General features: G+C 39.5%; 1 protein-coding gene across 1 annotated transcript; it reads right to left on the minus strand.

Annotated features, from left to right (window-relative positions):
* Positions 1 to 1,925: 1,925 nt before the first annotated feature.
* LOC117478731 (bile salt-activated lipase-like) lies at positions 1,926 to 18,951 on the minus strand. The gene is given in 12 exon segments (XM_034125632.1): positions 1,926 to 2,202; positions 2,813 to 3,025; positions 4,140 to 4,243; positions 4,245 to 4,344; positions 5,343 to 5,529; positions 5,979 to 6,093; positions 7,799 to 7,906; positions 8,431 to 8,561; positions 9,245 to 9,442; positions 9,968 to 10,087; positions 17,576 to 17,723; positions 18,876 to 18,951. Coding segments are annotated over 12 exon segments (1,677 nt in total). The 5' UTR covers positions 18,945 to 18,951; the 3' UTR covers positions 1,926 to 2,018.
* Between the last annotated feature and the right edge of the window lie 4,436 nt (positions 18,952 to 23,387).

Below are 23,387 nucleotides of genomic sequence, written 5' to 3' on the forward strand. Positions count from 1 at the left end.
ATAGTTAAGGCTGATAATGACTTTATTTTGAAATTCAGTTCCTGACGGACGGCAAAAAGCCTGAGATTATAGAATTAAACAAATAAATAAAAACAAAGATAATTGTGTGTTATTTAAGCAATAGCTCACGACAGGCCGTGGTATATGGCCATTATATCACAGTTAAGGGGCGTGGTTCGGCCCGACAACCCCCTTAACTGTGATATAATGGCCATATATCACGGCCTGAAGTGAGCTATTGCTTTTATAAAACGGTTACCAAGTGTGGCAATATGAAAGAAAAATACACACTCTAATTTAAATAGCTGTTATTAGTAAATAATGATGTTCAAAATAAAATAGTCCCTCCGTTGCCTTCTGCACGAAACATAGTGCAAGGTGGTTGCTATGCAACAACACTAACAACAGCTAGCGAACATATTAGACAGAGAGCGTTGATCCATTATTTGGCTATTTATTTACATTAATGTGTATGTTGCCGTTTCTTGTGCACCCACTGAAAAACTGTCCAGCATCAGTAGCATGGCTTACGTGGTTATAGGCTGAGGTTGTTCTAGGCTGTTGCTTGGCGTGGCGAGAATATTGCTCCACTTTCTCCGGTCCCCGAGATGCGGCTTCCAGTAGCTCTGGAGAGAGCTTTCGCACCTGTGGCCACTAACGGTCATAATTTCTCTGCTTTGTTTCAAGACCCGCATCAGAAAGCTTTTGAATGGTGATACTTTTCCAGTTGGTCGACCTGCTCTTCACGTAGCTCTACATGTCGTCGTTTAGGTGCTTTTTGTTCTGGAGATAGGCACTCCTCAATCCACTCCTCCATAGTAAGACCCCCCCGGAGGTCGAAGTTAATCTTAAATGTTTTTGCGGACCTTTTTGATTACAGATTTGAAAACATCGTTGCTTGCTTTAAAAGTAGCACAATTCATTATGTCAAACCTTGGAAAGTATCTAAATATCCCTGCCCTAATGCCAAAGGAACTGCACACTGAATATGTTTTTGCCGTTTGATGTCTATGTCTGGACCGCTGCGTAAAAAGGAGGGTTTCTGCCCCGTTACTTCTCCGCTGCTTTCTTGTTCCAGTTTGAAAAGCTTTTCTGCCCAACTGTATACTGTTTTTCTCAGACGCGGAGGGATACTGACTTGTTGTGAAAAGTAACTTACAATTCTACCCGTGGTATACGCTCAGTATATCACGGCTAAGAACCAATCAGATTGCTTGATTTGACTTGTCCGTTTTATAATGTTGAGTAAATAACAGTGTGTTATTTAGAAAAGAATAACAAATTAGAAGGAAAAAAAGATAAAAAAAAATACAGATTTCAGTATTCTGAGGCTCTGAGCCCCATTTCTTTTCCTCACGGACGGCAAAAAAAAGTCAGACATTATAGAATTTAAAATAAAAACAATAATCATGGCTTGATATTGAGTAGGAACATGTTTTTATGAACCACACAGCTTCCGGTCTTCCAAGACCCGACCGGACAAAAAGACGTGGTGCCGGCACGAAACGTACTACCAATAGAAATACATTGCTTTTAAAATCGTTCTGTGATGTGACACGAAAAAAAGGGGGAAATCGTGTTGGTGAACACGAATCAATAGATTACATTTCGTGACTATAACACGAAATGCAGTGAGACTGGGTTGCTCATTGACATAACCAAGACAGAAAGGTTTTTTTATTTAGACACTTCAGAATATTCTGGTGGTAAAGCAGCCCACTGTGAGAGCTTTGTTAAATTAACAGTTGCTATACATGTAGTAGTAGTGTCAATGCTGTTGTGTTATAGGTTTAATATAATAACACAATAATTAGGCTAGCATCTTAGCTTAGATTCCATACATGTAATGTGTTTGTTTTTTAGCACTACAATGTATAAAGGTCAATAGGTTAAAGACATAAAATAATGAAACAGAGGAAATTGAATTGTATTTGCCATTCATTTATTTTTTCATAAACCAATAATAATTGAACACTGGTCATGTCCACACTGAAGTGCACAGCTGATGCATAGGATCTTTATTCAGGGATGATTATGGGGAGGCTGGGTATTACGTTGGTCCATAAATCCACGAAAGGCATTCTCATATTCTCTCCCACATAGCTTTCGTTCATCCTAGAGTTGAGCTCCACAAACTTCTGTCCAGTGCTGTTGAATGTTGGCCAGGTAGCAGGCACGCTCAGTTCTCCTTCGTTGGGGTCCCTGGATGGATGGATATAAAGCAATCAAATAAAGACAGTTATAGTTTTCTACTTCAAATAAAGTCCCCTACGTGTATTGGGGTTACAGATGGGGTCCAAATCTAGCAAGCCACATGAATGTCTGGGAGCAAATTCATTTTATATGCTACACGAATACGGCCAGGATCCGTTGGATTTTGGGAATGTTGGGTTGCAGATTAAAATGTTCCAAAGGGAGTTCGCTTAGCATGAAACACTTGAAATAACTAAAGGATAAGTTAAAAAAGAAAGTAGAAAGAAAGTGAGGTCATAGAAAACTATTTCTGCTAAAAAGTGAGCAATGATTGAGAGTCAGAGCTAAACATTTCAGATGTGTGTATCTCACACTGCACTGTCACTTTAATTAATGTACCTTTGTTATTCATGTTTTATTATCTTTGCTTTTAAATGAGTGTTTTTAAATGCCATTTTATAATATGTTTCTTAATTAATGTCTTTCATTTTTGTAAAGCACTTTGAATTGCCTCGTGTTGAAAGTTGCTATATGAATAAACTTGCCTTGCCTTCAATGTCTAATTCAGGTTTGTTTGATTTCTGTGATGCTCCTATGTCTTATATCGGAAGATTTTTACCCTGTTCTGGCGAAGTTTGTCCAGTAGGCGATCATGTAGCCAGAGAGGTCCCGGTGGCTTTCGGCTAAATACATCAATGTTGCCGTAAAAGGCTTTCCGAACATGTAAGGCACATCGTCCGTATGGTCGGCTCCCATCCAGCTAGGGTAGGGTCTTAAAATGCCTGTCATCTGGTTGGGCTCAGAGAAAATGTAGGAGTAGGTACGGCCAGTTCTTTGGTGAGAAAAGGGAAGAAAAGAGATATGACAATGAGTTCACAACGAAGAAGAATTTGAGTTTTCAAAATGTGTGCATCGAAAAATGGCATTACATGTGGTGAAGAGACATTAGGCGCGTTCACACCGCAGTACTTTTCCCACTTTAGTTCCGATATAGTTCCGAAATGTCGCGTTCACACCAAAAAGAGCCGGAACTAAAATTAGTTAATCAGAACCTTTTTTACCCCCTTTTCCGTCCCTGCTAGAGAGCAGGGACTTCCGTGGGAGAAAAAGGTTCCTATGTCTGATTGGCTGGGCTGTATGCAAACCACGCCCCGTAAAACTCCCAAAAAGTTTTGTGAAGCTGCCATTTTATTATCCTCGCATTAGCATTATTAGCATTAGCATTAGCCCAGCGCACAAACGCAGAGAGACTAACTTATGGCAACACAAAAGAAAACATGGGAGCGGTGGAGATGAGGAGGTGTCGGCGTTCTGGCGATTTACTCGGAAGGCTTCAGTAGAAGCTGCTGGGACTCCCAGCAGCTTCTACTGAAGCCAGTCCCCATCTCCGGGGACTTCCGGCCGGGGACTTCGGGTGGCAGTATACGCCGTGAAGTGGTTTGCGGCCTGCCAGTAAACCCAAAGCAGAAGAAGACGAAGTGACGTCAGAGGCTTCATTTGCCTAATCCTCCCCCAGGGACTTCTTCCGGTGTGAACGCGATCTGTACTTAGTTCATGAGAACTAAAGAGTTCTCATGAACTAAGTTCTGATTAACCTTTGTGGGAAAAGTACTGCGGTGTGAATGCGCCTATTATGATTGTTTAATTTAAGGGACCTGTCAGGGTTGATTTGGGACTTAATCCCTGACTCAAGTGCAAACATTTGAGACTTACTGTGTTTGAAAACAGGTAGCCAAAGATCCTAAAAAAGTTGCAGGAAAAAAAGATTCTCTCTCTTTTTGTCCTGATCCATTTATATAAAAACCTGTCTGAAAATGAGCTGATCAGATTTTGGCCACTTTCTGATGTCAAAACGATTTTTTGGCTTGTGTAACCATTAGCCAATCACCAACCAAGGTAACCCCCCCCCCCCCCCACCCATCTGTATAGCAAGATGTTATAATCACTTTGCGTTGTCAGCATGAAGCTTCAGAGCAGCCTGAGTAGAAGCCAGGAAGAGGAAGTCTGTTTCAATGTCCACGAGGGTTTTCGTGAGGTTCTCCTGGCTGGGCGTTTGGTTCCCAGGTTGAGTTATATAGTGAAAGTGCAGCCTGCAAAGCAGCGTCGCCCTTATCCTTCGTGAACGCAACCAGAAGCTTCTCCACATCCTCGCTGCAATAAAGAAAGGTTTGAAAATAAGTTCTAATAAAACACAACTAACCAAAGTTGCTCTGGGTAGATCCATTGCAGAATTGGGTAATATTAAGGTACACAAATTAACTAGTTGTTAATTAACATGCATATTAGCAGTATATTGGCTCTTTATTAGTCATTATAAAACACTTATTAATGCCTTTTTCTACATGACCTTATTCTACAAGTAATAGGCCATTAGTTGAGAGATTTTCCTCAATAACCCTCTCATTAGAGCTTATTTATTGCAAGTAAGGAAGTTGTTGATGGTTGACAGTCAGGTGATTATAACCTTCGTCCTGAAACTTGACATGTTTTGGGAAGTGTCTGAACCTCTCTTTAGTGGTTCATTAATACAACAGATATTTCAACGTGTGCCTACTTTGTTCATGTACTGTGGAGGTTAATTTCAGTAGTTGTGTGCTATAAAGTATTTACAAAGTGTGAAGAGGAGAAAACTTCAGAATAGGGAACCTGTTCAGGTCAATTAGAGTCAAACTACTAGCTTATTGGTTATGAACAAGACTTCACTTTAAAATAGGGAACATATTCTTAGATAGAAATACCTAATTTTGAGTTATTTAGACACAATTAATACTTATAGTTTCATGTCTTTTTACATAAGAATAGATCATATTAGTTAAGTGTTATTATGGGAGAATTACTATTCTTGTGGTACTACTGCCTTGTTAGGCCCATATTGAGCAGAGCGTATTAAGACCAAAACAACTTCATTACTTGCAATAAATAAGCACTAATTAGAGGGTTATTGAGGAAAAACTCTCAACTAATGGCCTGTTACTTGTAGAATATGGTCATGTAGAATAAGGCATTAATAAGTGTTTTATAATGACTAATAAAGAGCCAATATACTGCTAATATGCATGTTAATTAACAACTAGTTGATGGTGAATTTGTGTAACTTAATATAAAGTCTTACCCAGAATTGTTAATGTGAACAAATGGCATCAACTCACACAGGGACGGACAACAGGTCGATGTTGACTCTTTTAACATCGATACTAGTGGCGAGGTATCCGTCCATGTCGTTGACTCCAGCGAGGAAATCAATGTCCGCCGCATTGTGGAACAACTTGGACGGATGATCCGGCAGGAAGTCACCGTCGATGACAGGAGATAATTCCAGGTGGTAGACAATGGGTTCTGACAGGCAGATACAACCAGATGCTTATTGCTGTGTCAAATGTTCATATAATGATTTAAATAATATACATAGATTATGTCTTCTGATTCCCTTTTACTCATTTAAATTGTATTTTTAATGCTATATGTGTTTAACAGAGACATATGTTTAGGATTTACATTTCAGGAAGGGCAAAAGGTGGATTTGCAAATGGTTAAGGACTGGTTTATGATTGAATTCTGGGGATGTGTAGATGATGCCTAACAGAATGGATGGGCGGGACCAGTTGGCTATTTTTGGGAATTGAGATAAATACAAAATGATAAATATATTATTCACTGGGATGCCATTAAAACAATGCAGAAGGAGGGGGTGCAACACAGTGACTTCTTCCTCTACATTGCCCTGATAGAAAGCATCAGAATCTATAAACTCAAAACGCTAATTGTATGTGGAGAGCAGTCCTTACCACTGGCTGAGCTGGACAGATTGAAAGATCCCGCCAGAGTTAGGGCTGCAGGATCTATCTCCTTCAAACAGGAAGCCATGTGCTCATCTGTGGGACAATTGACCTTCAGAGCAACCTGGGAGAAGTTAGAAATCATCTTTAGAATGGAAACGGACAACTTTAAAACCCCCCTAGCGTTTCCAAATAATAATAATAATAATAATAATAATAAATAATAAAACTGTATTTATATAGCACTTTTCATACATCACGTGCAGCTCAAAGTGCTTTTTCAAAATGTCGACATATCACAGGTTAATATGAGCAACAAGAAATTCCCCTCAGATCAGATGTTAAGACCTTTACATACATGCAGCAAAATATAACATTTTAACAGGTTAAGAGACACAAGGAGGTAAAAGGTATGATCATTAAAAATATTAAATAATGATTTGTCTCGGAAAGATAAGACACAAGACAAGTGAACAGATGCAACAATATAAAACCCTATAAATCAAAGTGAACATGTAGGTACAATAGAAATGTAAATAAAAAGTTAATATTTCTAATAGAGGTAAAACGATTAAAATATAAAAAAAATTAAAATGCTAAAAATGCTATTGAAACTGTTAAATAAATGATATAAGATAAAACCCTTTAAGACCTATAAAATAAATAAAACAATATAAAAGTAGGTGGTATATTTGTTGGTGACAAGCCTTGCCCAGTTTGCAGGAATACTTTGAGGAAAGCTAGCTGTTGATTCAACTCTTACTGGAGCTCTGTTTCAACTGTGCGAATACTCGATGATGTCCGACCAACATTTCTGACATGTTAGTGACACATCAGACTGCTTGGGAGCAGTTAATAGAGCGTTTTTTATCCTTGCTGAACTCTGGACACTGCTCAGAGGAAAAGGCCAAAGAAAGCTGAAATGATGACTCTAAAATGAGTCGGGAAACATCAGAAACAAGCCTAAATCTAAATGATCATGTCTGGCTTTATAGGGAACAGATCTAAATACACTTTCTGTTTTAAAGGTCCCCTATTATGCAAAATCCACCTGTTCATGTCTCTTCTACATCAACATGTGTCCCCTCTTCTTCATGTCTCTTCTACATCAACATGTGTCCCCTCTTCTTCATGTCTCTTCTACATCAACACGTGTCCCCTCTTCTTCATGTCTCTTCTACATCACCATGTGTCCCCTCTTCTTCATGTCTCTTCTACATCAACATGTGTCCCCTCTTCTTCATGTCTCTTCTACATCAACATCTGTGGAAAGAGACTCTGAACATTTCAGGAACAAAGATTCTCTCTCTTTTTGTCCTCATCCATTTATATAAAAACCTGTCTGAAAATGAGCTGATCAGATTTTGGCCACTTCATGATGTCAAAACGATGTTTTGGCTTGTGTAACCATTAGCCAATCAGCAACCAAGGTAATCCCCCCCCCCCCCCCCCCCACCTTATCACCTGAATATCCTCCTAGAGCACCATTGTGTTCTTTCTAACCAAATCTCTCTCAGAGGGGCGTGGGGAGGGGCTCCTTATTTTCATCTAAAATAACAGAGAGAGAATCAGCACTTTGGAAACAGGGCTGAAACAGAGGGGATTATGGGATGCTGCAATGATCTGTTTGGTGTTTCAGCCAATCAGAGACAGGCTCTGTGTATATCTGAGACCTAATATATTGATGAAAAACAGTATAATAGGGGACCTTTAATGTTTCCGGAGCCCTGAAGTGATAAACATCTTTATTTTCGAAATATGTTCTCATCTTTAATTATTCTAAAAGTTCAGTACAAGGAAATAAAACATGTGAGTAAAGTGTGATGTACCTCCACAGCGAACAGGCTGGGGTCCTTGTTGATGGTCCATGGGCTGAGGGCCACACCGCTCTGGGAGATGGCTCTCTTGAAAAGTCCTTTGTTGTGAGGACTCAGAGTCTGAAGTGAAAGTTAGAATTAATTTCATCTCAAATAATATATCTACAGAGATGGCAAAAGTTCACACATCCTTTACTCAAGTAGAAGCACAGATACTCGTGTTTAAAAATACTAGAAAAGTAGAAGTACTGACTAAACTTCTTTACTCAAGTAAAAGTAAAGAGGGCTTTGAAATGTACTTAAGTAAAAACTCTAAATAATAATGATCACGCCACCAAACACACATTCAAACTAAAGGAACCAGCCTGTTTGGAAAATGTAAGAAGTAGAAAGTACAGGTATTTGAGTTAGAAATGTAAGAAGTAGAAAGTACAGGTATTTGAGTTAGAAATGTAAGAAGTAGAAAGTACAGGTATTTGAGTTAGAAATGTAAGAAGTAGAAAGTACAGGTATTTGTGTTAGAAATGTAAAAAGTAGTGGAGTAAAGTACTGATACCAGAAAGAAGTACTTAAGTACAGTAACGAAGTATTTGTACTCCACTACTTCCCACCTCTGTATATCTATCAGCTCACACAATGAGTACCTGGAGGCTGACACTGGCTCCACCTGCTGACTCCCCGAAGATTGTGATGTTGTCGGGGTCTCCTCCGAATTTACGGATGTTCCTGTGCACCCAGGCGATGGCAGCCTGCTGGTCCCAAAGACCGTAGTTTCCTGAGAGAAATCAAATGTTTAACTCCATCCCGGCAGAGATGGAAAAGTACTCAGATTGTGAAATTGAGTAAAAGTAGAAGTATTCAGATCTTGTACTTGAGTAAAAGTAGAAGTACCAGAGTGTAGGAATACTCTGTTACAGTAAAAGTCCTGCATTCAAAATGATACTCAAGTAAAAGTACAAAAGTATTATCATCAAAATATAGTTAAAGTAGCGACAGTAAAAGTAGTCATTGTGCAGATTGGTCCATTTCAGAATAATATATATGATATGTTTTATAATGATTGATCATTAAAGTGTTATCAAAGCTGGTAAAGGTGCAGCTAGTTTGAATGACTTTGTATACTGCAGGGTAGCTTGTGAATTTACTCCAGGTGGAACTAAAGTCTGATTTAAGAGTTGATTATATTTCACATCATTCATCCACATCTGTAAAGTAACTAAAGGTATTAAATACATGTAGTGGAGGAAAAGTACACCATTTACCTCGGAATTGTAGTGGAGTAGAAGTACCAACAAATGTAAATACTCAAGTAAAGTACAAAGCTCTCAAAAGTGTACTTAAGTACAGTACTTGAGTAAATGTACTTTACACCACTGGATCACGGTATAAGTCCTTAAAGAGTACAACTCTGGCAGGGAGGCCACCATATATTTGGCTCTGAATAATTCTGTCACCCACCAGCAAGTTCTGGTTCTCCAGTGCTCAGGAAGCCCAGAGAGCCGACACGGTATCCGATTGAAACCACGATCACATTCCCTCTGTCGGCCAGCTCATGCCCGCTGTACTGACTGTACTCCAGGATCTGAGTACCCATCGAGCTTCCAATCATGAAGGCGCCGCCATAGATCCAGACCATGACCGGCATATCAGAGGACACTGGAACACAGAGAGCATTAAAGGTCACCTACTGTATTATGCAAAATCCACTTGTTCATGTCTTTTATACATAAACATGTGTCCCCTGTGGAAAAAAGATTCTCTCTCTTTTTGTCCTGATCCATTTATATAAAAAGCTTTCTGAAAATGAGCTGATCAGATTTTGGCCACTTTATGATGTCATAAAGATGTTTTGGCTGATGTAACCATTAGCCAATCACCCCCCCCCCCCCCACCTTATCACCTGCATCTCCTCCTAGAGCACCATTGTGTTCTTTTTAACCAAATATCTCTCAGAGGGGCGTGGGGAGGGGCTCCTTATTTTCATCTAAAGTAACAGACAGAGAATCAGCACTTTGGAAACAGAGGGGATTATGGGATGCTGCAATGATCTGTTTGGTGTTTCAGCCAATCAGAGACAGGTTCTGTATATATCTGAGACCTGTGATATATTGATGAAAAACAGTATAATAGGGGACCTTTAATGTTGTTGATTGGATCTAATATGGAGGACACTTTGTTTACCTGAGCCGTTGTGAGGAACCCAGATGTTGAGATACAGACAGTCCGTGCTGCCTGTGGTCGTGTTAAAGGCAACGTGCACCTGGAGGCAAATGTCCTTAAACGCAGTGGCATCCAGAACATCTGTTGACACACACACGCACACACACACACACACACACACACACACACACACACACACACACACACACACACACACACACACACACACACACGCACACACACACACACACACACACACACACACACACACACACACACACACACACGTTAGCATTCACGCTAGCGTTAGCATACATGCTAGCGTTAGCCATACTAGCCTGTATACATTCTTATTGCACAGCTAGCATTAGCTATATTTACTTTGTTTACACTTAGCGGTCCTATGTGTTAAGCTGTGTATGTTACACTTGCATGTATGAGATCATTAAGTGCCTTGTAACTTCTTTTTTTATAGTTTCACTCGGTTTAAATGTCAGTGGACTGCAAATAAGTCAATAAAGGAGCATGGCTGCTCATTCCCTGGCTCTCAAAAGAGTTTGGCTGGCTGTTTAATCTACAGTATGTTCACACTGAGACAGTACAACACATAGAGAGAACAGTACACATATTGTGTAAGTACATACAAGCAGGTCACACAGTATGATCACAAATACATAAAATCTGTTAAAAATCTGTTTTTATTAAAAAGTACAGGCTGCATATGTGTTCTGAAGTAAGAAGATATGATTCTACACTGTATTGAAGTAAACATGTATTGTTTGAACTGTTTTATGTAATCACAACGGTTTGGGTAATTATATATAGAATAAGAATGTTATTCTCACTTTCAAACTCACTGACTCAGAGATTCTGTGTTTCATACACCAACCTGGCCTGGGCTCACCCCTAAAAGCAGATGTCGTCATTAAGGTCGTTAAAGACAACATTACATTGCTTCTTATCATCCCTAAGAACAGATGTTGTTTTCAAGTCGTTAAAGACACATCGTTAAATAGGTGAGGAAAAGTTTAAATGTCTGAAAAGGGATACTTTAGGTGAAAATATCCCCTGGGAAAGGAATGTAGAGTAAGATAAGGTAAAGATAAACATTGACTTTTGACCTTAGGGGACTTTGGAATTTCAAGTCCTGGTGAGAACTCTGATTGACCTCGGCCAGAAGCGAATCCAGCCAATCAGGGCACTTGGGGGAGGTGGTCAGTTTAAACAGCTCCTCCCCAGGGGCTCTCTAATTCGCTTGGGAGAAAAGTGGGAAGGAAGAATCGACAAATCTCCGCCCCAAAGACAGATAGAAATACTGATGTTGGTGTGTGTAAAAATGCTTTTGGGTTTGGTGAGTTGGTTTGATCCCGATATCTGTGTCCGAATCGCATCACAGACCTGAAGTCCAATTTCTTTTTGGTTTGATGAGTTGGTTTGATCCCGATGCATTTATCCGAATCGCATCACAAATCTAAAAGCCCGGAGTACCCGGAGTACTCTGTATAACTTGTATATGTGTTTGGTTTCCTACTAGAAGTAAACTCAGATAATTTGTTATAACTTTGATTCTGGTGTTTTCAATTCCTTTCTTAATTTAATAGAGATCCAGCCTCATCCAACGAACGGCGCGTAGCAGAGGTATTCTACCCCAACAAGTGGTGACTCCCGACGTTTGTGAGCTGATCTCTAGAAAGGGACACCGACAGCCAGGGGACAGAATCCAGTCCAGGGGGAGGACACAGAGATACTGGTGACAACTAAACCAATGGCCATATACAAAAGGTGAGCAGACACCTGTTTTGATTATCGAAAATCTGTGATTGATTATACTAAAAAATTTAGAGTTGTCAGCAGCGTTCTCAGTGTTCTTAGTCACGGTGGGAAATACAATACATATTACAAGTTGGGGATATTGGGGAAGTGCTTAGAGAAGGGTATTCAGTCCTGGATCTAGAGCAAAAATAGTGTTTGAGTGTGGCGGGTAGATCCCAGCCCTGCACTCACTAAATACGAAGGCTGCAAGGCTAGAAAAAGAGGGTTAAATTCCCCGCAGATCATGATAAGATTGATTAATGCGGTTACCTTGCAGCGCTTTAATTAAAGACTACGAAGGTGTCAAAATAGGGTTAAATTCCCCGTAGGTCAATATAACATTGATGAATACGGTTACCTTGCAGTGCTTTCATTAAAGACTGTAAGGCTGTAAAAGAAGGGTTACATTCCCCGCAGGTCATGATCAGATTGATTAATGCGGTTACCTTTCGTGGTGCTTTAAATGTATAAAATGTCTGTAATTGTTATATGGTGGGTGATAGAGGAGGAGAGAGACGCGACCTCCAACTAATTATTTGGAACGACCGTATCTCATCACAAAACTGTTGTGGGGATAATCAGGCTCATTAAACGTGACGATAAAGAGATTTTGTTGACTGAGTTTTTAACTCTTGACCTGAAGTCGCAATCACCGTGAGGAGATTGTAGAAGCCTACTTCTGGAAGTCACGCTATCTGTTGAAATAAACATCGCACAATAAAAATGTGCCTGACTGTGATATGATAAGGTATGAGAAGCTCTGTGTGATTTTTTTTAAGTCAAATCTGTGTAATACTTGAGAGACAGAGAGCAACAAGAAGGTGGTATAATGTCTGAGACCCTACCTCCACCCTACGGAGATAGGGGCTCACAAATGCCACTTATGAGTATCCCATCTAATACTCCTAAAGGAAAACACATTGTTAGACCTGATATTCAGGGAAAAGGAATGTTGGAAATAGTAATGGAAGATATTGAAAATCTTAAACTGGATCAACCAACCATGTTAGTGAACCCTGCTAATATGGAGCTAATACATGTAGAAAGAATAGCAGCAGCTCTGGCAAAGACAATAGGTCCTAGCATGCAAGCACAGAGCGATAATATGATAAGGGCTATTAAACTGACCCTTTTTGGGAATGGGATTTTCCGTTACACAACAGAAGACTCAATTCAGGCCTTAAAGAACGCTTTACAAACAAGTCGGGGAGTTTGGTGTGTTGCTGTGTTGCTCATGTGGGGGCTTACACTTTTGGGAAGAGATCTCCACTTTCTCTGTCCTGAGGTGCTGCAGAATCACAGCAGCATACAGGGTCAAAGACAGGCGTGACCTCTGGAGAGGAAGAAAATCTAAATCTGAACAGACCACAGAGCCCATTAAAAGGTTGTATGGCCTCTACACTGAGAGGAAGATCTGGAGATTGTAAGGAACTCTCCCTAAATATCCACCCCCACCCAATCACGAGGGCAAGAGTGTGCCTCTCACCAATAAACGAATCATCTCTTAACCAAGTCAGATTTCAAAGTAGCCATAGCTCCAGTTGTTAAGAAAAGAGGGAGATTCAGAAAGTTATCAATAAATTGCCCAGTATATTAAATAAATACAAACAGACACGTATCAATATAAGTCAGATAATGTAGACGAGGTCAATCATGGAAGAAGGCTGACATTTAATGCCTGATATATAAGTAATAGTAATAATAAATATATAGCTGATATTAAATAACTGATGTATAAGGCTCGATGTTTCTGAAAATAAGAACACCGTTAACGGCGTTCTATTTCAGAAAAAGGGGGAAAAGGATAGGATATACATCAGACAATATGTATGTGAGATTATTACGTTTTTAGGAGAAATTTATCAATTTAAAATACTAGTTATGGTATTTTTTGTTTTGTTTTATTTGTTGCTTTTAAGAGAAATTGATACATTTAAAATAATCTAGCTTTGGTTATTTTTTGTTTTGTTAGTTTGTTCCTTTTTTGTTTTATTTTTATTTTTGTTCTATTTTTTGATTTAATTTTTAATTTTTAATTTTTAATTTTTAATTTTTAATTTTTAATTTTTAATTTTTAATTTTTAATTTTTAATTTTAATTTTAATTTTTGTTTATTATTTTCTGCATAGTCTCTTGTCCACACTCCAGTCTAGTTGGTGCCGCCAATAAACACTAAAGAAGTAGAAAAGATGATTTCAAAACCATATTTCCAGCAACTTAAGGGCTTGGTATGAGACTTCTCCACACAGGCTGCTGACGTCAAAAGGGGGACCCGAGAAACACAAGGCCAACACAGCAGATTACGTCTGGTTGGAGGGGACCTCCCATGCCGTTCGCCTAGATGGAAAGGGAGACAACTGGTACCACTGGAGCCAGTGTGCGGTCGGGAAAACACCTGCGAGGACCCTGGACGACATCAGGACAGAGTTGGCCCTCGTCGCGAGGACCCTAGACGACATCAGAACAGATCTGGCTCTCGTCAAGGCAGTCGACCCGGAAGCCGCCATCAGCGGGCCAGAGGAGGAGGATCGGGACATCTCTCCAGCATCGACCCGGAGGCCGCCATCAGCGGGCGGGTGGAAGACAATCAGGCCACATCTCTCTAGCAGGCACCCCAGAAGCCGCCGTCAGCGGGCTGGGGGGACGAAGATATGGCAAACCAAGACGGCACAGGGAACTCCATTTCCCGCTGAAACAGGTTGATATAGCCGGTGTGGAACTTTGTCTGAACAATCAATTTTTTTTTTTGAGGAACTTTCAACTTTATTTTTATATCCCACAATATAAGGGATTGGTATTTTTTATTCTACAGAACTATGTGTTACCAAAAGAGGGAAAAGTATGATAATGTCTTTTCTAATTTCTGTGGCTACTTTTATTGCCATTTTAGTGACATGTGGTTGTTGTTGTTGTGTGCCTTGTATCTGCTCACTGTGTGTTAGACTCATCAGTTCCACCATTGAGGGAAGAGTAAAGATGACTCAGCTGACAAGGACTTTGCTTTTTAGACATATTTTATTCTCCCTCCACTGTCATAATAAGTTGTTGTTGTGGACTGTTCCTAAAGGTTTAAAGTGCTCTATATCCCAACTTCTGATGGGTTTATATAAATGTTGGGACAGACACAGTAAGAAGAAAATTGACAGTGGTAATGTTTCAAATGCTATATGTTGATCTAGTGAGGTGAGATCAAAAGAGGGATTGAAGTAAGAAGATATGATTCTACACTGTATTGAAGTAAACATGTATTGTTTGAACTGTTTTATGTAATCACAACGGTTTGGGTAATTATATATAGAATAGGAATGTTATTCTCACTTTCAAACTCACTGACTCAGAGATTCTGTGTTTCATACACCAACCTGGCCTGGGCTCACCCCTAAAAGCAGATGTCGTCATTAAGGTCGTTAAAGACAACATTACATTGCTTCTTATCATCCCTAAGAACAGATGTTGTTTTCAAGTCGTTAAAGACACATCGTTAAATAGGTGAGGAAAAGTTTAAATGTCTGAAAAGGGATACTTTAGGTGAAAATATCCCCTGGGAAAGGAATGTAGAGTAAGATAAGGTAAAGATAAACATTGACTTTTGACCTTAGGGGACTTTGGAATTTCAAGTCCTGGGGCCTCATTTATAAAGGGATATACGCTCAAAAAATGGCGTACGCCAGTTTCTACGCAATGTTTGCGATTTATAAAATACTAACTTGACGGGAAAATGTGCGGTCCTCCACGCAAACTCTAACCCATGCGTACGCACTAAGCACACAAACGGGAGAGACGAGAAACTGCGAAACCGTTGGCAGAAGGAAGAATGGAGAGAAATATGTGGAAATAATACCATAAATAAAATGTTACCTCTCATTTATCAAATATGAAGAATTCATTTTCAAACATTGATTAAAGCCAATCTTTAAATGATTAAACAAACGCCTGTTTGAGACTCCTCAGTGCACACAAAAACATAACTTGGAGAAATAAATAAATACGGATATGCTATTTAAAACCACCTCGAATATGTTGTGTTAATGTTATGAAATGTTTTCTCATAAATGATGCGGTAAGCAGGAGGACAGAATTACGTCTAAACTGACGCCGTTTTGCATTTCTATAGGTTGTAGATACGAGCATGGTTTTATATACTATCACGTTTAATCGTGTTTTAATGCCGTTTGCCAAGACTTGATAAGTCGCTCGTAAAACACAGGAGGTATGGAAACTAAGAACACCATATGTGGTAAATTGTACAGCTAATATAACACAATCCATTAGTTGTATTTCCTTTAACTGGTGGATTATGGATATGTTGCTGATCGACAGCTGGAACACAAACCACCAAATACAACAAAAATAATTCAGATCCAGTCGTCATGACTCCACTCCGGAGGGATTCCCCGATCATTTCTTACAGTTTCTCATCAAGGGGGTGTCTCCTGTCCCCGGGACAAACACACTGCCTGAGGAAGGTTATGTGTATTTTTTTTGTCATTAACTTTTTTCGGACCACTTATTTATTTATTTTGGTGACGATCCGACCTCCATGCTGCTACATGGTTCAAACTGCATCCACCAAACAATATGATTTATCTCGACCTCCCCACAATAACCAAAATCTGACACGGTGTGAGATGTCTTTTTTAGCTGTTCTATCGTAATTTCCTGCGATCTTCTTCATGCAGTCAGTCAAAATTAATGAATGAATGGGCGTTTCTTTGACTATGTATAGGCAAATATGGGCGTTACGAGTCGATTGTGATTTATCAAGGGAAACAGGCGTAGGGAGTGCCGTACGCACTTCCCTCGCCGGTACGCAATGTTTTGTGAATTGGAAAATGGCGGAAAATGTATGTACCTATTTTTGTGCTTTGTACTACGTAAGCAACCTTCCTACGTCAATCCTACGCACGGCGTTATAAATGAGGCCCCTGGTGAGAACTCTGATTGACCTCGGCCAGAAGCGAATCCAGCCAATCAGGGCACTTGGGGGAGGTGGTCAGTTTAAACAGCTCCTCCCCAGGGGCTCTCTAATTCGCTTGGGAGAAAAGTGGGAAGGAAGAATCGACAAATCTCCGCCCCAAAGACAGATAGAAATACTGATGTTGGTGTGTGTAAAAATGCTTTTGGGTTTGGTGAGTGGTTTGATCCCGATATCTGTATCCGCTTCACATCACAGACCTGAAGTCCAATTTCTTTTTGTTTGATGAGTTGGTTTGATCCCGACACATTTATCCGCTTCGCATCACAGACCTAAAAGCCCGGGGTACCCGGAGTACTCTGTATAACTTGTATATGTGTTTGGTTTCCTACTAGAAGTAAACTCAGATAATTTGTTATAACTTTGATTCCGGTGTTTTCAATTCCTTTCTTAATTTAATAGAGATCCAGCCTCATCCAACGAACGGCGCGTAGCAGAGGTATTCTACTCCAACAGTTCTCAGCCTTGGAGAAACTTGACATGTTGTGGTACATGTATGTGTCTGAACCTCTCTATAGTGGTTCATTAATAAAACAGATATTTCAAAGTGTGCCTATTTGTTCATGTACTGTTGAGGTTAATTTCAGTAGTTGTGTGCTATTGTAGTGCCAGGCAACTTTAGAATAGGGAACCTGTTCACTCAATTAGAGTCAAACTACTAGCTTATTGGTTATGAACAAGACTTCACTTTAAAATAGGGAACATGTTCTTAGATAGAAATACCTAATTTTGAGTTATTATTATGGGAGAATTAGTATTCTTGTGGTACTACTGCCTTGTTAGGCCCATATTGAGCAGAGCATATTAAGACCAAAACTCATGTACAACAACGTCCTACTCACCAACCCAGCCTGGGTGAGGTTTTGGTTTCATGAAAGTTTCAGGGACGTCAGCAAAGGGAATCCCTGTGAAGACGTCCATGTGGCGGCCGGACGCCAGAGGGATGTTCTCTCCCCGAACCAAACCTCCCTCTGTGTTCACCAACCCGAGCTACAGCAAGAAAACACACATTATTCAGTTTGATTCAACATAGAAGTACACAATGAAGCAGATTCAGGCCAATGAGTCAATGAAAACAGACCTCAGGATCCCTGATGAAACTATACATTGGGCCTTAAGAAAAATCCATTGCAGTTTAAGTTAAATTAAATGTAATTGTAGTCCACTTCATTTATTTAAGAGCTTTAGCTACTTTTAACAAAATGCATCTCTAAAATGATTTAAATGTTTTATAAAAAGTCAATCAAAATGCTACTTGATGCAACAATATTATCTAGAAATGTCACATACATAAATGTAATTATAAAACACACATACAGGCCATTTCTCTGCACAATGAGTACTTTTACTTTTTATACTTCAAGTGCATTTAGCTGATAATACTGTTGTACTTTTACTTAAGTAAGATTTTGAATGCAGGACTTTTACTTTTCAATTCAGTTCAATGCTTTATTCTCATTTGCACATTAGCTAGTGTAGATATGTCAATGAAAAACTTAGGTTACAGGCTTGTAATTAAGTATTTTGACAATAATCTATTGTTACTTTTACTTAACCCTCCTGTTGTGTTTGGGTCAAATCTGACCGATTTACTACTTTCATCAATCATAACTTTTTTGTTTTACATTCGATTGCATTAAGGCTTTATGATATCCTTCACAGTAGACATTTGAACATATACAATTGCTGATCACCACTTTCATTGAATTTTGGATGATTTAGTCAACCATGTGAATCACACCTGGCACACACAAACACACACAGAACAATTTGACACATTTCCCGCTCTTATGTGCCCATCCCCCCACATGGATCACACCTGGCACACGCAATACATGTTCAGTGTCTATTCTTTGTATATTTACTGCAGTTTTTCATGTATACCAGTAGTCTGATACAATATGTACAGTTTGAAAGGGTGTTAAATGAAATTTGGTGATGATTAATGGTTTTTGTGTTAATGTAATAGCAGTTAAAACAGGACCGGTCAAATTTGACCGCGAACACCAAAGTAAGGGGGGGAAACAAAGACAACAGGAGGGTTAAGTGAAGCATCTGATTACTTCTTTCACCACTGACTTGTAGAGATACTGAACAGAGAAGTTAAACACAGTTATTAGAAAACATTTTTGTGACACTTACAGAGATCGCAGAGACCGTCTCCAGAAACACAGCGATGGCCACCAGACTCTTCATCTTCATCTTCATCATGTTGAGGGTGAGTTGCTTTCGGATATCTGCTGGACTTTTAAAGCAGAACCACGCCCCCGTACACCATGCTGACCAGTGGGAGGGACATTTAAACAGCTGTGTCCACAACACTTTCATCATTACTATATCTGGATACCCTTCAACATTTAAAAAACATACATATTGCTCAAACAAAAATATGTCCTTGACCCTTGCCTTGATGTGGGTGTATGTGTGTCCACCTACGCTCCTGAATCTGCCAGAATACACGTGTCCTTGACTTCATAGAAGGCGCAGGCGTGTGGCGCAGAGCACTAGTGTGTTGGTGTTTGGATCAGGGGAGCAGGTTCAAACCCCACTGCAGTCAGCATGTCGTTGTGTCCCTGAGACACTTCACCCCAAATTGCTCCTGTGGGGAGTTGCTTTGGATAAAAGCATCTAACAAGTAACATGTACTGTAATAGAAAAGGTTTGCCTGGAAAACCTGTGGTTTTTCTTGGTTTCTTACTTTTTAAGGGTCATTGTTCTTTGTTAGAACCAAGGCGTATATGTGTTGTTAACTTTAACTTTAGGTTTACTTTACTAAAATCTGTCCAGGGACTACAGATGAAAAATAGCCTCTTGGCTAACATTTACAGAAATGTTACGTAATGTGCACTGTCCCTGTTAAAAACATGAATCAGCCAAAGCATTTCCAGACACAGCAGCCTGCTTCAAACTCATTGAGAGTCGCTTTGAGTCTGTTTAAAGAAACCAGCTATATGAGTTTTAGCTCATTTTTGCAGCTGGTTCCAAGCCACAGGAGCAGCGTAACTAAACGCCCTTCTTCCCCATTTCAGTACGGACTTTTAGGACTGTAAGAAGAAACAAGTCCTCGGAGTGAAGCCGATAAGATCCTGTGCATTTGCTGTTCATGTAGAGCAGGGTTGTCCAAACTACGGTCCGGGGGCCAAATGAGGCCCGCGCTCCTTTTTTAATCGGCCCTCATCAAATTAAAAAAGTATAATGGAATATGGCCCATAAATGAAACTTGTGCTTGTATATAACTTCTTATATATAAATGTAAACAATATATTACACAGTAGTATTCATGTGTTAATGAGACTCAATCTGAGGCTTCTGTTTTAAGGGCTGAGCTGCCAACACTCACAAGCATCATGTACCTACATTTGATTGATTTTGCTAACTTATAACTGAACTTATGAGGCAGTATACCTCTAGTGAGTGGCCCAGCCATTCGTATATTTTTCTGTATGTGGCCCTTGTGAAAAAAGGTTGGACACCCCTGATGTAGACCCTAAGATAAGGAGAAAGAGCATTTATATATAAGGATGTGCCAGTGTTTCTGCGTGGTCAGGGAGGACCATCCAACACTTGTATGCTGAACAACAACGCTCCCAATATAGAGCCTTGTGGCACTCCCAGTGAGTATGGTATGGTTGATGACAATTTATTATTTAAACAAAAAACACATTGAGAACCACCTGAATATGACCTCATCCATTAGAGTATTAACTGATGGTTTAGACATTAATCATACGCACTTAAAGTGCCATTCATGGGTGAAATGCATCATCTCGTGCTAGGATTGTTTTATCGTAGAACAGCTGCAGTTAATAAAGCATGTCTATAACGTAGCTCTCCAAAAATATCACAAACTGGAGCAGAGAAGATGGAATTCAATGAGAGCAATCCTAAGGAAGAGAGCCTGCTATTAGTAGTGGAAATAAAATAAAATAAATGAAAAGTAAAGTTGAGATTTGACTATAAGCTATTTTTTTTAATTTAAAATCGAGGTTCATCCAGTTTGAATACATGTTTGTTTATTGGTGGTTATCAACCTCATAGAAGTAGGTCAGAAAGCGAATCTGTCCAAACTGTTTGGTTTGTAACGCAAAACGCAGGACATTCACCCAAGAGAGCCTGGCATCCTGGTGTAGAAAATCAACATGGACAGTCTGAGTCAAACAGGATGTGCTTTTATACACACACCGTCTCACAATTCTTTCCAATGGTGAATTTGGAGTCCATGACACTCCCAAGATGCTTCCTATTCAGTCAGCTAACCTGGTCCTATATGATTATGCTCACCTAGGGGTGGAAATGATTGAGAAGGTAGACACACTGGCAAAACAATCACTTAAACAACAGTTTTTAGTACAGTACGTTACAGTTAACAGTTATTTCTGAAGACCTGAGAGTTCTGGATGGTTCACAAGGTAGCAGGAGATCTGAAAAGTATTTTGGCCCTAAACCATTTAATGCTTTATAAACCAGCAGCAGTATTCGGCTTCTCTGACAGACAGGAAGCCAGTGTAAAGTCCTCAGAACTGGAGTGATGATCCACTTTCTTAGTGTTGTCTTTCTTATACATTTTTTAGTGAGACCTGTAAAGACACCATTACAGCAGACTAGTCTACTGAAGATAAAAGCATTGACAAGTTTTTCCAAATCCTGCTGTGACATTAGTCTTTTAATCCTCGATATATTCTTAAGGTGATAGTAGGCTGACTTATTGTTTTAATGTCACTGTTGAAACTCAGGTCAGAGTCCATGACTACACCTAGATTTCTGGCTTTATCTGTTGTTTTGAACATTGCCATCTTAAGCTCAGCGCTAACTTTTATACGTTCTGCCTTGGCTCCAAAAACCATTACCTCAGTTTTATCTTTGTTTAATTGGAGAAAGTTCTGTCACATCCAGTCATTGATTTGTTCAATGCACTTACTCAGTGTTTGAATTGGAGCATTGTCTCCTGGTGAAATGGTTATGTAAATGTACGTTACAGTTTACAGTTATTTCTGAAGACCTGAGAGTTCTGGATGGTTCACAAGGTAGCAGGAGATCTGAAAAGTATTTTGGCCCTAAACCATTTAGGTTTAAATCTAGGTGTCATCCGCTTTTTTCTCAAAGCAATGATAAACCTGTGAGTTGGATGTAGAAAAGTCAGAATCAATATAGATGTTTTTATTTTAAAGTAAATTCAGATTGAACATAGTAAAAACATTTAAATTATAGTGTCCGTCCAAAAAAAAACATTACTTATAGTGAAAACCACCCTTGAATCATGGGATAGTAGACTAAAAGCTTTATGAATCCAAACTATAACATATACTGAGTACCCTGTATCAAGATTGATGCAAAACAAGGGAAATGTGACCTTTTTAGAGAGGTTTAGAAAATAAAACCCATCTCTGGGGTCATTTGGGTGCATTTGCCATATCTCTGGAACCCATCGGTCGATTTTGATGATTGACACCTCTTTTTAACCGATAGAGCCAGTAGAATCGAGGGGAAGTTCCTAAATCCATCTAAACATTACCATTGGTGAATGAGAGTGATGCGCAGCCATAATGCCCAGAACCGGAAGCTCTTATACATACACTCTCGTAGCTCTCATAGCAGCTATATATGAAACAGCCTGTCCTCCTCCAAAAAACGACCAAATAAGTCGATTGTTCAGCAGCTTATTACGACCCATAGTCACGTTTTAAAGTTTAGCACCTCTAGTGGTCGTGTGAGAAACAACAATTTGCGGCATATGGGCTGATGCTCCCGTTGATTGCAAGCGCTCCGGAGGGTCGTATATTACAGTGGCGAACCGTGTCTATCACAACTGGACCTTCTGTAGATACACACACCCCCCGCCGGCGGGCTTTTTTTTATTATTATTAAAATAATAATAAGTGGCGACCCTTTTTCATTTTTGATTGTTTGTTATGTGGTTTTGTAGTATTTGTGTTACTGTATGTTCAATAAAGGTGTATTTTTGCTAAATCTTGAGACATTGCCACTGTATGTACTGGCAGGGCCGATTTTTGGGCGCCAGATCTGGGGGGCGCTGCGCTGGTAGCTCTGGGAGGAGAAAAAACATTTTTGACCGTTGACGCTCATCCTAATTTTTGGCCTTGATGTAACAACATTCATAATTATTCAGTTTCGGTGGCATTTCTTCCAGTTTGTCCAAAGGTCTTCTAATCAGGGCTCTATAAATAAAGAACTACGGCAGATATGAAATATGTAATGCAGACGAACCGTGTATTACAATGCCGTTATGTGATGACTTTCATAGACAAAAGCAAGCACACTCGGAATAGAGTATTATTTTTTTAATTTTTTTAAATGTTTTCGGATTTCATATCGCATAAACACCATATCCCAACGTGCATTGCGGCTAAAACGTCCAATCACAGAGCTTCAACGATAGCTGAGGATTATGGGTAGTTAGAAGGGAAAAACCCATGGGAAAAACATAAAAGCAGTCTACACAATTTAAACCAATTAATGTTGTGTAATTAATAAGGAGAAACTGATGTTTTTTAGTGGATGAGTACCTCAGATATCACTTTAAAGTAATTTGACAGTGAGGGGAATACGGTTTTATTATGAAACGTTACGTTATTACCAGCTTTGAGAACACTTTAATGATCAATCATTATAAAACATATCATATGTATTATTCTG

Source organism: Trematomus bernacchii, unplaced genomic scaffold, assembly GCF_902827165.1.
Source record: "Trematomus bernacchii unplaced genomic scaffold, fTreBer1.1, whole genome shotgun sequence".
NCBI lineage: Eukaryota > Metazoa > Chordata > Actinopteri > Perciformes > Nototheniidae > Trematomus > Trematomus bernacchii.